This window comes from Macrobrachium nipponense, chromosome 27, assembly GCF_015104395.2.
Source record: "Macrobrachium nipponense isolate FS-2020 chromosome 27, ASM1510439v2, whole genome shotgun sequence".
In the NCBI taxonomy this organism is placed as follows: Eukaryota; Metazoa; Arthropoda; class Malacostraca; order Decapoda; family Palaemonidae; genus Macrobrachium; species Macrobrachium nipponense.
In genome coordinates, this window is record NC_087216.1 from 41,729,534 (window position 1) to 41,747,711 (window position 18,178).

General features: G+C 35.4%; 1 protein-coding gene across 2 annotated transcripts in view; it reads right to left on the bottom strand.

Annotated features, from left to right (window-relative positions):
- Positions 1–18,178, bottom strand: part of LOC135201051 (uncharacterized) — a 112,195-nt gene that overhangs the window by 15,304 nt on the left and 78,713 nt on the right. Inside the window, exons 3-5 of one of the 2 annotated variants that reach the window (XM_064229900.1) lie at positions 16,619–16,878; positions 15,294–15,450; positions 3,495–3,649 (exon numbers count right to left, since the gene is read on the bottom strand). In XM_064229900.1, coding sequence (XP_064085970.1) covers positions 3,633–3,649; positions 15,294–15,450; positions 16,619–16,878 — 434 coding nt within the window. In that variant the 3' untranslated portion in view covers positions 3,495–3,632. Of the gene's footprint in view, positions 1–3,494; positions 3,650–15,293; positions 15,451–16,618; positions 16,879–18,178 lie in introns of those variants that run through there. The other variant, XM_064229899.1, reaches the window with a different exon arrangement.

Sequence of the window (18,178 nt, forward strand, 5' to 3'; positions counted from 1 at the left end):
GTATTGCAGAAAATCAGACTAAGTTCATCAAAACAGGTATGAAGTAATCTTGTTAGTAATTAAATTAATCAAAGGGCATCACTCCATCAGGGTTCACCTGAAACATTTGTTGATTGATAAAGGAAAACTGCAGCATAATGATAGAGGTTACACAACAAAGCAGGAAGAAGCAGAAAGCTTCATAAGAAAAGCTTGTCCTAAAATTTTTGAGAAACGAGAGTTGATGGGTTCGTAAGTGTTGGAATCCATTATTAGTAACAACCTTTTTTTTTAAATCAAGAAATATATATATATATATATATATATATATATATATATATATATATATATATATATATATATATATTTCTCTCTCTCTCTCTCTCTCTCTCTCTCTCTCTCTCTCTCGTTCTCTCTCATCTCTCTCTCTCTCTCGCTCCTCTCTCTATATTTATATATTATATATATATATTATATATATATATATATAAATATATATTTTATATATTATATATATGTGCGTGTGTATTTATATACACGTATATACGGAGAGTGTAACACCAGTTTATACAAATATTTCGGGAAATGAAAGAAAAAGTCATTCCAAGCAGAAAATGTTGAATAAACATACTATACATTTAAAGCTTCGTTTGTCGGTGAGGTGAATTTTTAAAATAACCGTTTTCATTAACCAACCAAGTAAGATGACGCTCAAGGGATGTCGGAGTAGTCATGGATAAGGGGAGGGAGATTGGGTGTGTTCAGGTTACAAATGCCAGATTCCTTAATCATTTTGTGAGCAAGAAACTGGAGACAATGCCTTACCGTTCCGGTATTGTGGAATATGTAGATATGAGGGTTAATTATGGCTTTTGCAACAGTGAACCCCACTGTTATATAAAAAAAAAAAGGAAATCGGTGATTATGCTGATGTGAATGGAATACTTACAAATTAAAGGTACTCTTTAGATACTGAATAAAAGGGAAATATGCATGTATCATAGAAATCTTCCTCTGTCAATGGTATTCACTGTCCTCCGACAAAGAAGAAAAAGCAAGCCGAATGGAATCTCCCCTCCATCAGAGATATGCATATTCATTACACACCGATCAAAGATTTAAAACATATTATCAAAAGCCTTTCATTTTCCATTAAAAGTATTCATCACACACCTGTCGAATGAAAAAACACATCTAAGAAAATGCTTTCGTCTCTGTCAGATGAAAAAGCCTTTCTTCATACGTAAAGCTAATCATTAAAATTATATTACAGTAGTGTCTGTTCACAGGTGATTTACTAATTGAAGGGGACGTAATGTTAAATTTTTCAAAAACCTGCACAAAAATCATAATTAAAAGACTATCAGTCCGGTTGTTTAATGCACTTCTTCAACTCTTCTCCCCAATATCTCTGACTATTCAGACCTCGCTACCCCATCTTGGCTGAGGGCAGGGTTAAGGAAAAAAACGGTTATTTTAAAAACTCATCTCATCGACAAACGAAGCTTTAAAATGTGTTTATAGAACGCCATTTTCTTCCATTTCTCGAAATATTTGCATAAACTCGTGTTACACCCTGTAATTATACTACTACATATATATATAATATATATATAGTATATATATATATATAATATATATATATATATAATAATATACATATATAGATATGTATGATATAGTAATAATATCATATATATATATATATTATTATATATATATATATATATATATAACATACATACATAATACATATAAATATATATAGCCACTGAGGGGGCAAGCCAGCCGAACTTGGTGCCGGTCCCAAGCCTGGGTAAATGAAGAGGGCTATAGACCATATTTAGTCTAGTCCAGATTCAGAGAGAATGCCAGGGCATACCCCGATTACGCAACGCGCCGGGGGCTCACCTGACCCCTACGATAAATAGGCAAGGGCTTCTGCAGTGTGGACGACCTGCAGTTAAAGAAGCAGGTCCAAATGATTAGAACTGGGACACTAAATGTGGGTAGTATGACAGGAAAGAGTAGAGAGGTGGCAGAGATGATGAATATGAGGAGAGTTGGTATCTTGTATGTGCAAGAAACAGGGTGGAAAGGGAATAAGGCAAAGGAAATAGGAAGAGGATGTAAGCTCATGTACAGTAGGGCAGACGAGATGGTAGAAATGGAGTAGGCATCATTGTTGAAAATGAACTGAAGGAAAAAGTGGTAGAAGTTAAAAGAAGTTTTAGTCGGATAATGGAGATTAAATTAATGTTATCAGAAGAAGTCCTAAATGTGATAAGTGCTTATGCCCCACAAGTTGGATGAGATGGTGAAGAGAAGTCAATGTTTTGGCAGGAGTTGGATGAAGTATTAACATCAATCCCAGAAGAAGAAAGTTGTATTGGGTGAAGACTTAAATGAACATATAGGTACAGCCATGAAGGACTACAAATGGGGGAGAGGAACGAAGACGGCAAAAGCATTATAGACTTTCAAGTGGCATTTGAGGTGTATGAGGGAAAAAGGGGTCTCAGAAAAATATGTGAGGATTGTAAATGATATGTATAGAAAAGCAACAACACAGGTAAGAGCTCAGTAGGAACAACACCAAGGGTCTGCCATGAGTCCCTATATTTTTGATATGGTAATGGGTGTGATAGTAGCTGGAGTGAAAGATCAGGTGTCTTGGAGTGTACTCTTTGCAGATGACAGAGTGTTAGTAACAGTAAGGAAGAAACAGACAGGAAATTGGAGTTGTGGAGAAGTGCATTGGAGGACAGAGGCATAAAGATAAACAGAGCAAAACCTGAATATATGTGGATGAATGGAGGAGACCAAGAGGGAAGCATCAACTTAGAGCAGGAAGAAGTAAAAAGAGCTACATCCTTCAAGTACCTTGGGTCGTGTGTCAGATTGCGGAGGGATGGAGGAGGAAGTGAACCACAGAATACAATCAGTTTGGTGAAATTGGAGGAAAACATCAGGTGTGCTATGTGACAAAAGATTTAATATAAAGCTGAAGGGGAAAATGTACAAGAGCATTGTCAGACCTGGGTTGATGTATATAGTTGTGAAACATGGCCCATGAAGAAAGCACAAGAGAGAAGGGTGGAAGTGGCAGAAATGAAAATGTTACGTTGTATGTGCGGAGTGACAAGGAGAGACAGGATAAGGAATGACCTCATCAAAGGGACAGTGAAAGTTACAGAAATATCAAAGAAGCTCAGACAAAGACGATTGCAATAGTTTGAGCATGTTATGAGAAGAGAGGAGATTTCTCTATGTAAAAGAACCAAGGACATGGAAGTACCCAGAACAAGGAGGAGAGTTAGACCAAAAATGAAGTAGAGAGACAGTGAACAGGGACATGCAGGAGAAGAACGTGAGTGAGATAAAGTTTGGATCATAAATTGGCGAATAAAGCCCGCGACCATCATAAGGCTTTAAGCGCCTCAGTGGCGTGGTTGGTTTGGTGTTTGCTTCTCACCTCGGTGGTCGCGGGTTCGATTCTCGGCCATTCCATTGAGGAGTGAGAGATGTGTATTTCTGGTGATAGTTCACTTTCGTCGTGGTTCGGAAGTCACGTAAAGCCGTTGGTCCCGTTGCTGAATAACCACTGGTTCCATGCAACGTAAAAACACCATACAAACAAACATCATAAGGCTTCACGACTGTCGCAGACCTTGGGAAAAAAATCAGCTGATTACAACAACAGTATGACGGTTGTAATGTACAATTACATACCTGGATATGAGATTTATGATGTACATAGACGTACACGTATGTCGCCGATGATCTAGGCCACACCCACTTTTAATATTTTTTGGGGGGAAGGCGACAGACGCAAATGCAATTTCGTCAGACGGAAGTCAATTACAACATACGTAATACAGAGTCAGACGTAAGCAACTCACGTAAACTGTGTCGTTAACATGTTGCAATGCATATAAAAGCGGGTTGTTGAGAGTTTGCACGCATTCCCATTCCAGGCGCTGTTGACAGAGGCACAAGATGGACGAAGAGGAAGTTGTGAAGCCCGAGAATTATTTCGACATGATATTAGACCAGTGGTTCCCAAACTATCTTACCTGACGCCCCATTTTTACTTCCAGTAGACCCGCACGCCCCCATTCCCTCTTTTGTTCATGTGAAATGATTCTTGCCTTTATTTCTTAGCATTGTTCAGGAAAACAGATTTCTGTCTGTATTAAATTTTAATAATGAAAGCCACTCAAACAAATAATAGTACATTCCAGAGACATTTTTGTAAGTAACTAAAAACGAAACATAATGGCAGATATTTGTTCTTTGAATGATTTTATTATTCTAATTAAAGAAATATTTTTGAGCAGATGACTTCACGCCCCCCTTGTATCCTCCTCACGCCCCCCAGGGGGGCGAGCCCCCTAGTTTGGGAACCACACTATTAGACACTGTAAATGATAATCCTGAACTTGCACTGGCCATGGTCGATCATTACTCTGCCATCTTGATGTTAAGAATAATGAAAATACGGCAGCAACGAAAGCGCAAGATGCAAAAGAATCAAGGCGGAAGATGATGGATGTGGCCTTACTTAAAAAGAAGAGACGAGAAAGGTCACTGTAACAACTTGATGAGAGAATCGGCGTGTGAAACCTCAGGACTGTACCGGAACTTGACCAGGATAACAGAGGACCTTTTCAATGAAATTGTTGAACAGGGCCCCATGATGAAACCATGCCCTGCACGAAATCTGACAGCACATGAGTTGTATTCAGTGTCATGAAATATTTATAGTTCGATATATAATTCATTTAAGGTTGTTTTATATTCATGTATATGAGAGACTCGGCCCTAAGAGTATATAAAATTACCAAAAATCTTGAATCCCAAATGTATGCTATCAAAACATAAAAAATATAGGCAGCTTTGTGTACTAAATTCTGCCCTTGAACTTTTTATTGTAACTGGGACCGCATATGTCACAATGCGGCTACTGCGCACCCCCTCCACGCAGGTTGAGGGTTGCCAGTTACATCGCATACGTCGAAACGGACACTGTCTGTCGAAATTGCTACTTACGTCTACCGTAATCACATTACGTATGTCGGAAGAGCTCTCGGGTACGTCGGCATGACATGGAGCTTTTGACAGTTGTGGCTCGACCGCGATAACTACGTGCAAAGCTAGTTAATGCAATCACTTGGCGGATTTCGTAAAACTCGGTGACTGTGTGAAAGCACATGAAGATTTTGGTGTAATTCAGCTTTTACGACGTGCGTGGGCTTTATTCGCCAATGTGTGATCTAGTCTTAACAATAAACAGAGACCCCATATAAAGATGGGAAAAGCTGAATATATATATATATATATATATATATATATATATATATATATATATATATATATATATATATATATATATATATATATATATATATATATATATATATATATATATATATATATATATATTTAGGGCTTGTGCCTTGTATGATAAGGCGCCCTATGAGGTAATGTTAGACTAGCGATAATCTATACGCTAAGTCGGTTGGTATTGCACTTCCATCTTCAATGGAGTGTCTGGGGTTTTGTAGATCACTTACGAAGTCGGTATTATCTTTACGACGATGTGTTGAACTCATGGTTCGGTGAGGTTCTTGTAGAAAACACAAGGTATAAAAATAGTATATTCTTCTGAAGTTTTACATGATGAAGATCAGGTATGATCGTACAAGTCTTCTATGACGATAGCTTGATCGCTTCTGCCAATGATGATGGCTAATCCTATTCCTCTACATGATAAAGCTTAGGTAAAGAGGTACAGGTCTTCTAATGACGATAGCTAACTCTCTTCTGCCTGTCTACCATCTCTGTTACAAGTTATGAAGGAACAGACAGTAGTTCGAACATATGAACATACTATCAGATGACATAGTTACATACGAACACACAATCAAATGAGACACGCTACAGATCACGTAGGCGGTAGTTGTCTCAAGCAGGGAGCTTGGACTAATGTTTATAAACAATTGAATGACTACAGGTGACGGCATGTTATCTTAGCCTACATATTGTATACGTCATCTTTAGCGTCTCTAGTCTGATCACATTCCTGCAAGCAATCTGGTTTGACCTCTTTAGTTTTATTCTTTTATATATATGGACCTAACATTCCATATTTTTATTATGTAAACACTTACATCAGCTCGGTCAGCTACCAAAACCAGCTACTGAATATTACTCAAAACTTGACTTGCATCTGACTTATAGGAGTGTGATACAGACACTATGTGAAATATATATATATATAAGTAAATAAAAATTCATTGTGTACATGAATTGATTCAAGATAATAAAATATAAAACAATGATATTGGTAAATAATAGTGATCACATGATATATATAATGATACAGTTTTTCACTTCATCTCATTAAGATACATATGCTACAGAAAATACTAATGTACTCTGATAATTGCATAGAATGAAGATTAACATGAAAAAAATCATATTTTAACTGATAAAAAAGTTCATATATGAATTGATAACATTATTAATGTTTATGCTGATTGATTCGTTGATTTTTATGCTAAATGTTATATATCTGATTCATTAATTCATATACTAACTCATATATAACTGCAGATAATGGTAAGATATAAGGTAACAGATTGATTATAGGCTACCTGATTTGTTTATACATATGTATATGGATTCATATAATTATGATTAATATATGTGCACTTTAAATAGATTCCTATTGCGTACACGCAAAGATATATATTTGATTCTGTTATTTATGATCATTTATATAAGAGATTCCTATTGCGTACACGCAAAGATATATTTCGACTCTGTTATTTATGATCAATTATATAAGAGATTCCTATTGCGTACACGCAAAGATATATTTCGACTCTGTTATTTATGATCAATTATATATAGGATACATGATACTTTATATATATAGGATACATGACCGAGGTTATACTACTTCACTTTTAACTAGCTTTCGAACAACTTTTCGTCCATTACACAGTTCCAGACAACCACCTATAGCCACTGAAACGGCCTTTTTCAATGGTTAAAACAAGGGGAAAATTTTGCCTGGGCGGGTCCAACGTTCCATTTTGCGCTCATACTTATTCTCTGCATCCTAAGCTACACGATTACGTTCGCGATGAATAGATCATCCCAGCACGAGTCCTTCGCCAGCAAAGTAGAGTTGAATATCCTTCGGGTCGTAATTGTCGGAAGTATGTCCCTTTTGTAGTCGAATTCCGACAGCCGCCGGAGCGTTCCGCATGAAAACGAGATTAACGACGAGATACGGTGTCGGTCGAAGAAGTCCATGAAATTCCTTTCACATTGTAGGCGGTTGTTACTTGACTGTAGTCGTCCGCTGCGACGAACGATTTTTTGAAGTTGCGATGTGAAACTCTCGTACTGCAGGATACTGTAACCAGGTTCCATTAATCAGCCTGCAAGTGAAATTATACTTGTCACAAGGGCAAAGTAAATTCAGACGACATCCAAATACAGGGGAGGGAAGAGAGCCATTTAGACCAGACGTAACCCACATGAATTCGCTGATATTTTGGAATTCAAAAGAATCCGCTGTACAAACTTTTTTATCCATGGCATTAACAATGAGTGAACCTATCCAGGTCTATGATGACTTGTAAAAATATCCATAATTATAAAAAATAAATAGATATCAATACGAATCTCAAAGAAAATTCGATATTACTGGTAGTAAGTTACTAGACAAAGAAGTGGAAAATGGAGCTATTTGTAAGATTGCCAGGCAACATAAGAGTCAAAGAGAAGATTAATCATGATTCTATGTGCCCTAACAAAAGTTTCATATTCAATTTTCTCGTGCGCATCCTCTGAGGTTAATTTTTAAAACATTATTAATAGGTAGGAGATGCAACGAAAAAAACCCACTATGTAACTAATTTCTAAATAAACTTTGGGTTTTCCAAGAAAATGTGACATTTTCCCATGAATGTTTTACTTGAATTGTAATAGGCTAATGTTGCAAGTAAATATTTCATATTCATATCGTGATACTTCCAAATGTCTATGAGGTTCAGAAAAAAAAATTTAATTCATTTTGTTGTTATAGAAATTCTATTTGCTTATATTGTTCATTAATTTTAAAATGATTACAAGTCCTTAACTAATTGCATTACACACACGGATAAGAATATGTTATGTGGCCCGTCATGTGACCTATGAACCACATGTGAAGTTCATGAACTAAGCATTCCTTTCTCCAGTCAATCTGCTTTTGCAAGCAGAGACGACACACAGATGAAGCCTGTGTAAGCAGATTATTGAGGTTAAAAGGAACAAATGCTGATACGGCAATGATGGCGTCGTCACTTGGCAGGAGATTGCTCTCAGCCAGCTAAGAGTTACGTTACTTGATATTTTAGTGTTTTAATTCTCCACCCGCATGAGAAGAATGTCTGAAAAAAAAAAAAAAAAAAAAAAAAAACAACAGTACCAAAATTGAACAATATATTAGTTTCATGTTGGCATTATGTAATATAAATATTCCTTATTCAAACTATATGAAAAAGGTTTCCATACAAATTCTATATATATTATTAGCCCTGTATAAGATTCATATAGGATTATTCCATAGATAACATTTTCACTTCTAGACTTCCTGACTTTAAAATCTCTTTTATTTTATTTTATTTATTTTATTTTTATATTAGTTTATTTATTTTTTATTTATTTATTTAATTTTTTTTTTCATTGACTACGAATATAAATCACCGGGACAGACAATATGTCAGTAGGTTTTTGGATATGTGTTTGAACTTTTAGCTTATTTGTCATTACTAAAGCGTTAAGTTAGAGTTCAAATCTTTACGCATATATTTAGATATTTAATTAACCTATGGTTACGTTTTGCTTATTGATTTTATCGTGATTCCTTTTTTATTATAATTTGTAACCCTTCCGACTTCTTACGGAGTGTATTATATTGACTCCACTTGTATCCATATTTATCTTATTTTTTATATTTATTTATTTTATATATATATATATTTGATAAATTAATGGTTGGCTTGAATATGTGGAAAAGTGTTCTAGCGGCGTACCGTATAAGGCTACTTGCGGCATCAATTCTATAGATACAAGATATAAATGATAAACGTATTTAAAACCGCGAGAACCGCTATAATCCAGTTCGGATCCAACATCACGAGTTGTAACTCGTAAGACATTGACACTTCCTATTTAATTATCCGTTATTCTACCAAACCGATTGACTCTGGGTGATAAAATATATTATTGGTTTTCTTAATGGAAAGGAATTCACACAACGTGTTAAGGAGATTATTATTGATTTACACCACCCGAGTCACAGATTATTATGTGTTGAATTCCATATTTACTGATTTAGCACTCATAAATATTCCTAACGCACTCAATTGCGTGTTTGTTTTGTAGTGCTATTAATTCTATATAACGTGTCAAGGAACTATTAACACTAAGAAGTGTTTATTCCCTCTGTCAGACTCGTAATTCTGTTAATAATTCTACGTATATTCTTTCAAGGATTGATTTGGCACAGGATAGGCTCCTAAACTGACAGGTGTCTTAGTGTGTCCCTTGTCTTCATGACACGTGTTACAATCAGTTATGTGCTTTTATATCTGTAAGCATTGTAGGCCCAGTAAAAATTCGTGATTTGGCTTTCTGTGGGACATAGTAGGGAACCCTGGATGACGGAATGCAACCAGTTTATGACGATTGGTATGAAAGAGATTATTACTAATACCTGGTCGTTAGTCATCTGCTGTGTTCTTCGGGTTTACCTCGTCACAGACCTACATATAATATTACATTTGATTTACATTATTCTGATACACATACTTTAAATATACTTTTGCTTTAGGGTTTCTGCTCGAAGTGTGTATTGTTTTTGCTTAGCCGCTGACCCTGTTTCCGTTTCGAAGTGTTTATTGTTTGGGTTATGTCTGTTGACGCTTGCTTTGTTCAGTTTGTAACAGTTCTGCGCTCCGACCCAGATATTCAATGCTCGCGATCTCTTGGGTTAAGGAATTTTCTTGTTTAGATACGGTTTTAACAATAGGTACGGATGTTTCTATATCTTTTAGTCCAATTAATGGTTCTTTGCTGTATGGTGCGGGATTGCGGGATAATGCGTCAGCTATGATAATTGCTTTCCCAGGTAGATATCTTAACTTGGCTCCAAAGACCTGAATGATCATTTGTCACCGAGTTCCTTTTGGACTGTGATTAAAGCCTTTGAAAAACTCGGTAAAGGACTCATGTTCAGTAAGGACTTTATCAGGATAGCCATAGATTATGAACTTAAAATGTACTAGTGTTAAAGATACCTAGCCCTTCCTTGCCTATTACTGCATATTTACTTTCAGAGGGCTTTAGTTTACGTGAATAAAAAGCTATAGGGAAGAACTGTTTATCATATGACTGAAGTAATACCCCTCTTACCCCTTGGTCTGAGGCGTCTGTTGCAATAAAAAAAAAATTCCTTATTTAAATCAGGGATTTTTAAGTTAGGTAAGCTGCATTATTCCGCTTTTAAGATATCGAACGCCTGTTGATGCTTTTCAGACCATAATAAATCTACGCTCTTCTTCGTAAGATCTGTTAAAGGAGCTGTCATGATTGAAGAGTTACATATTTACATACGATTGTAATACCCACTACAGCGCAAAAGTGCTGTATCCCCCTTTTACGTTAATAAGTACCGGAAAGTTATGAATAGCCGACACCTTACCATGGACTACTTTTAAGACCTTGACCAGACACATAAAACCTAGATAAACATGTTCGGTTTTAAAAAACTCACATTTAGATATTTTACTCTGAGATTATTTGTCTTTGTCTCTGTAGCACTAGCTCTACTTTATGTGAATGTACTTCTAAGGTATTAGAAAAGATTACAAGATCATCCATATAGGCATGTAGGTTATCCCCTAAAAGTCTCCAAACACTATATTGTAATTGGGGCGCAACGTAAGCCGGAGGCATACGTAAAAAATTGATAATGTCCCCTGAGTGTGCTGAAAACGGAGTATGAGGTACAATCACTTAGGTAATGGTATCAGGTAAAAGCCTTTAAGTAAGTCCAAGTTGGTGAAAAAAATTTATTCTAACCTAACAGAGATAAGATGTCGTCGGTACATCGCACTGGAAACTATCGGAAGTCGTTTCCTTGTTTAAGCGACAGAATCTACGCAGATACGCCAAGTCCGATCTTTTATGGCATGACGTTTGAGGGAAAAATTATATGGGCTTATTTGATTTCCTAATGACTCCTATTACTAACATATTTCAACTTCGTCATTTATCTCTATTTTGAAATTTCATTGGGGTTCTACACGAAGGTACGTATATAGCTTTATGTTTGTCCTTAGACCGTATTTTGTTTTCAATGACATCCGTTTTTCTCCCAGAGATCACTCGCTAGTGGAGAAACTTCCTGGTATTCAGGTAGAAGATAAAAAAAATTCTGCTGAATCACCTCTGCTTGAATGACTTTACGGATATTACTTTAGATAGATTATCAGAGAGATTCATCCACGACTGGTTGGGCGTGATTAAAAACTAGCAACAACAATAAAAAATGCGATATTTATAACTTCCGTATCACGATATGTATACTTTTAGGGCTTTGTTCGCGGAAATCGTTATATTTCAGAGTGTCGGGAAGGATTAAAAATTTCATTTCCCAGCAAAGTCTTTTTACACGCACTAAGACATTCGAGGGTGCATGCTTCTCGAGATTTTTGCGTGCAAAGTACGACTGCGGTTGTGGGAGAATTCTGTTGGGTCATTTGAACAATGTTACGATTTATGAGACAAATGTATAGTTCCTTTATATAAGTTATTATTTGATTAACTGTCTCATTTTTGTTCAAACGGATTTTAATATGTTTGAAGGTTTATAGGATTTTCCTTTGATAAACACGCCTTATTTTGCAGGATGTAAGATAATATTTGGTATACCCCTAGATGGATCTTACAATTACACTACATACAGATCAACGTTTTTTATAACTATAGAGGTATCTGTAAGCGCTCGCTTATCCGGACTTCTCATTAGGGAAGTTCGAACAACAGACAGTGAGTCCGTAAATACAGGATAATACGTGTACTAAAGAAATAAAACTAGATATTCTAATTTTTTTTACGGCGCGTACAGTCGGGCTGAATCCACCAGTATTTATTATAACTTAATGTATTAAAATTAAACGAAAACCTGCTCTGATTACTTATACGGTCGTGTGTTTCATAGGAAAAATCCTTTTTAATTCAAAAAGATATTGGTATGAACCAACATCGCTTTTCCCCACTCTGCTAGAGTCGCTTATTGTGTGGAATTTGCTTTGCTTTGAACACTTCGGCAGTTTTTCGACTGACCTTGACCGCTTGACTAGGTGACACAGTCACCGAGTTTGCTTGTTTGATTCTGAACGGGCTACTGTTTCTATTTCTTTTTGTAATAATTAGGATCCTTCTCTTTATTACCATCGGCAAACGTATTGTGTGTTTTTAGTATTATGTTGCTGGTTACGTATAAAGCAATGAATGACGAACTATTAGGAACTGAGCGATTACTAATAAGACAAGTTATCTCTACTGTATTCAATATTAACTGTTTGTACTTCATTCTTTGCTAAAATTTGAAATAGTGAGGGATCCTGGTCAGCGCATTTAGCCTGATGAAAGTTTTTTACAGACATGTTATTCCTTGCAATCCAGCCATATTTTTAAAGTTGAGTTGAGTCATTGAGGTTCGATATTTTATATAACTCAAAAAACTCAAGGCTAAAACTGCGATCGGGACTTTGCAAAGGAGCATTTATTGTCATGACCCGAAATAGTGTTACCTCTAATTTATATAGATTTGTACGGGTGTTCCACTTGTTTTTGTGTCTAATCACTACGGTGCTTAACGACCCTATCCATGCATCTGTATAAATACAGACGTCCACTGCGTAAACGCATATTCACTGTTTAATATGATTTGTTACGTAAGGGATTAATAATCACAAAATGATAAATTAACAATTATAGTATATGATTATGATATTTCAGTAGAACTTCTGGAAACAGACACTCAAAGATAAAAACTCGCAGTAGCGAAATCTCAATGATGTAGATAATTTCTGTAAAAAAGTAAGATTAAGAATGTCTCGTAACTTCAGCCACAGGAATAACGAAATTCGACCTGCAAAGGAAACACTCAAAGTTACTCCAAATGAATAAAAAATTGTACTTAGCTTGCTTTTGTGGGAAGTCACGGTGTTCCGATAACGACAACACGGCCGGTTGGTCCTCCTTCTCTATTTAGCGGACGACCTGGTTTGGCTTCAGTTTCCCCCGTGCGCGTTGTTTCGATGATTCGAGCCCTGAAAATCCGATGCTGCAGACGCGTTCGGTTTGTTTCTTGCAGTGCCGGAAACGCTCACTAACGATGTTTTCTTGAATGATTCTAATGAGAGACGAAGCTTCCGTTGCCGTAGGAAAAGGGACACGTCGGTTTTGTTTCTTGAAGTTATTCACTAACGATGATACTAAGTTGCTTGACGAATCTTGTTGTTTTCTGAAGTCGCTCACTAACGATGATACTAGGTTGCTTGACGAATCTGCTGCTTCCGTCGTCGTTGACTTCTTATGATACATGAATTATTATTCTGGTTTTTTCTTCGTAGGACGTTGTAGAGTTCTTCTGGTCCGCTGGCCACCAATATTAGGGCTTGTGCCTTGTATGATAAGGCGCCCTATGAGGTAATGTTAGACTAGCGATAATCTATACGCTAAGTCGGTTGGTATTGCACTTCCATCTTCAATGGAGTGTCTGGGGTTTTGTAGATCACTTACGAAGTCGGTATTATCTTTACGACGATGTGTTGAACTCATGGTTCGGTGAGGTTCTTGTAGAAAACACAAGGTATAAAAATAGTATATTCTTCTGAAGTTTTACATGATGAAGATCAGGTATGATCGTACAAGTCTTCTATGACGATAGCTTGATCGCTTCTGCCAATGATGATGGCTAATCCTATTCCTCTACATGATAAAGCTTAGGTAAAGAGGTACAGGTCTTCTAATGACGATAGCTAACTCTCTTCTGCCTGTCTACCATCTCTGTTACAAGTTATGAAGGAACAGACAGTAGTTCGAACATATGAACATACTATCAGATGACATAGTTACATACGAACACACAATCAAATGAGACACGCTACAGATCACGTAGGCGGTAGTTGTCTCAAGCAGGGAGCTTGGACTAATGTTTATAAACAATTGAATGACTACAGGTGACGGCATGTTATCTTAGCCTACATATTGTATACGTCATCTTTAGCGTCTCTAGTCTGATCACATTCCTGCAAGCAATCTGGTTGACCTCTTTAGTTTTATTCTTTTATATATATGGACTAACATTCCATATTTTTATTATGTAAACACTTACATATATATATATATATTATATATATATATACATATATATATATATATATATATATATATATATATATATATATATATATATATATATACACTCAGCTTTTCCCATTATATATATATATTTTATATATATATATATATATATATATATATATACATATACATATACATATATATATATATATATATATATATATATATATATATATATATATATATATATATATATATATATTTATATATATATATGGTTAGCAAGTAGCAGAATGATTGTCAACCCGAAATTTTTGTCTTAAGCTTGCAAATTAGTACGTAGTGTTTTCTGTTTTTCCTTCGAACCAAACAATCTGTACTACAGGGAAATTCTGTCATTAATTATTACGGCACTTATGTGGGATAATTCTCATTATAACTTCGTTTATGCGTATTTGTTCTAAATACACATAAATGCATGTGCACACAATTCTCTATATATATATATATATATATATATATATATATATATATATATATATATATATATATATATATATATACACGTATATATATATATATATATATATATATATATATATATATATATATATATATACATATATATATATATATATATATATATATATATATATATATATATACGTGTATATATATATATATATATATATATATATATATATATATATATATATACACGTATATATATATATATATATATATATATATATATATATATATATATATATATATATATATATATATATAAATATATATATATAATGGAATCTCTTACAATCCTAAAGTAAAATCTTAAGTACAACAATGCTGAAAGGAAATGAGGTCTTAGTTACCAGTGGGAGATGGCGATGCTGACGTCACTTGGAGGGCTGGGGGAGGAGATTGGTGGAGTACGACCTGAATGCTTCCTTCTCCACAAGCCAAGACATAAAGGGTGTCAGGCATGGAAGACGGGTAGAAGTTCTTCAGTCTCGTTTCACTCTGGTCCTCCTGAAGCAGTGAGAAGAAAGGAAACATGACTTCAAAATGGAAAACTAAGATTCTTGGAGCATGGAGTAAAAATTAGACTCATTGCAAGAGTGGGAAGATTATTTTTGCCTTTACCTACATGATGAGCTTTCGGATCCTATTATTCAAGCTTTATATTCACTGTGCAATATTTAGTATCAATTTGCATCAAAATTCATAACATTAAGATAGAATTTATTAGCTTTAGCCCATCTCTTCCTAGGGCCAGACATTTAGCAGATCTGTTGTTTGATTGTAAGTTGGATATTTCATTAGTTTTTTATAACAGAAAAATAGCATAAAAGTGTCTAGCCTTATTTGTCATGAAATTGTGATTTACATTTTTTAAATGTAATTTTACAGAGACACTGAAATTTAATGAGATGGAATGAAATCAGTCATCTGGCTGACTTACATGTGGACATTGGTTTCGTTGTAGCTAGATGAGGCAAAGAGATAACAATCATCATCATTTCCCACAACGTCACATGGCACAAAAGGCCTCTGTGAAATTCTGCCACGTGCATTTTTCCCATGCTTTGTTTTCCTCAAATCTCCACTCATATCTAGCTCATCTTTTGGTTCTCATCCAAGTAGGTCTGGGCTTCCAACTCTTCTGGTGCCCACAGGAGCCTAGTTTTCTATATCATATATTATTCACATAGAGGTTATGCTTAGAACATGTCTAAGCCATCTCCATCTCCCTTTTATCACGTCATCTACTTTTGGAGCTTACGTAATTTACCTTATGGCATCTTTTGTAATCCAATCCTTCCCTCTGACTCTTAAAATTTTCCTTTGAACCTTTTCTCATATTAGCAAATTCTTTTAGATATAGATTCATATTCATACCATGATTCATGAAAGAGATAAAATAAATTACAATAGGATACAAATGACCGAGCCATTGAGTATTTTTTGTGATCAATGTATTTTCCTATGAGCTAACATATTTTGACCTCTTCCGAAGGACAAAATTCAATAATAACAACACTGTTGGCATTTTTCAAGGAGAAAGATATTATTCATTTTTGAAGCATAAAAAGTATAAAAATTTAGCTTTCAAGACTTATTCAAGGAGGGATATTGGTTTTATTCTTCTCTAGATTAATAAAATTGTCACTAAACCACAACCTTTGATTAACCCTACCTCCAAGGTGCAAGAAATTTCGTAGGCAGTTCGATGGCAAAAGATGGATACTCTGTGCTCGGTAGTTTCCGGTAGCGGTCTCCCCTTTACTACAATCGATGACCCATTCCAGCCAAGTGTTACAGATTCCCTGAAATTCGTCAGGCTGATAACTGGTTCAAACTCGTCATTCGAATAGAAACCAACTGTTTGTTTTCCCTCTTCGAATGTTATTGGGATTAGAGCCGGCTCTTTTGAAGTTGCAGTCCATTGAAATTCATCTGAAAGTAAAAGAATTCACTTTGTCATTATTCTTTCAGTGACTGAAAAAATGTTCAATAATCCTGTTTATAGACTTTTGTTCTTTTATCAAAAGGATGTTTGATTGATAGTCATGAATTCGAATAAGTATAAGTGACATTTTCAAATGTATACTTGTATTATGTTTAATTAAAACGTACACATGATCAGGTTGGTGAACTATGTTTCTCTCTCGTTCAATCATTGTTTAGTGGCCAATTGTTTGACTTAGATTATGCTGCCTTATGCCAGCACAGCACTGCCCTAATTGCGGTAAGCAGTGAAAGGCAGTAGGGGACTTGGTGTAGCACTCTGGATTCTGACTAGCAGTGCTATTTATTCTATCTACTTTATTGGTGACATTTTGTTATATTATTGCTCTTCAACTGTTATCTCTCTGCCTGTCTTATGATTTATTGTGATGAAAGTAGAAGTTAAACGGATTTAGTTTGTACATTAATTTTGATTTGATTACATAAAAAAATGAAAAGCAAATTAAAACTCAGCTTACTGTGGACGACGTTTGCCTCTAAGAAAACGCTGTAATATTCCAGAAGTTTGATCTTAGTTTTCAAGGAAGTAATGAAGATGGCATCTCGGTTTCTGTAATCTAACATACGTCTTTGCAGAGCTACCAGAGTTTTTTTATTCTATATATGTAAATACAACACTTCCTCCGGGCGCTAAAATTTCTTTCTCCTTAGTTTATGCATGAAGTACATGTCTGTACTCATTGCTGCTATCAATGCAAAAGTTGTGCTTTTACATCTGAACTTCATGAACAACACACAAAAGAACTTATAAGAACGGAAGGTCCACATTGCTAATCCGGATCATCTTCTGGTGTAGGATGGATGAATTGATGAATTATGAACTTTAGGGACAAACTCAAGCACTGGGTCATTCAGTGTTGCTGCAGCATCGTTTTCTTAACCCAATAAGGCGTGTTTTCACAGCAGAACTGTCTGCAATACGGTTATTAGCCACCAGAGAAATATGTAATTTTCATTGACCCTTCTAAAAATCCCTTTTTTTTATCGAGTTAAGTTGCCATTCCAGCAGTTTTATGAAGCCACAATAAAGGAAATGAGGATGTTGATAAAGTAGGCAAATCTGCTTTGTCACCTGTTCCTGGCAGTGATTTCATTATATCTAAAACCCATTGTTAATAGTAAAAGGTAAACATTGTTGAGTAATGAACCTGACAACGACCAGCCTTCTATTGGAATGTGACGTTCTTCATTCTCCCGAAAAACGCCTTACTGAAATGATGCTGTCCCA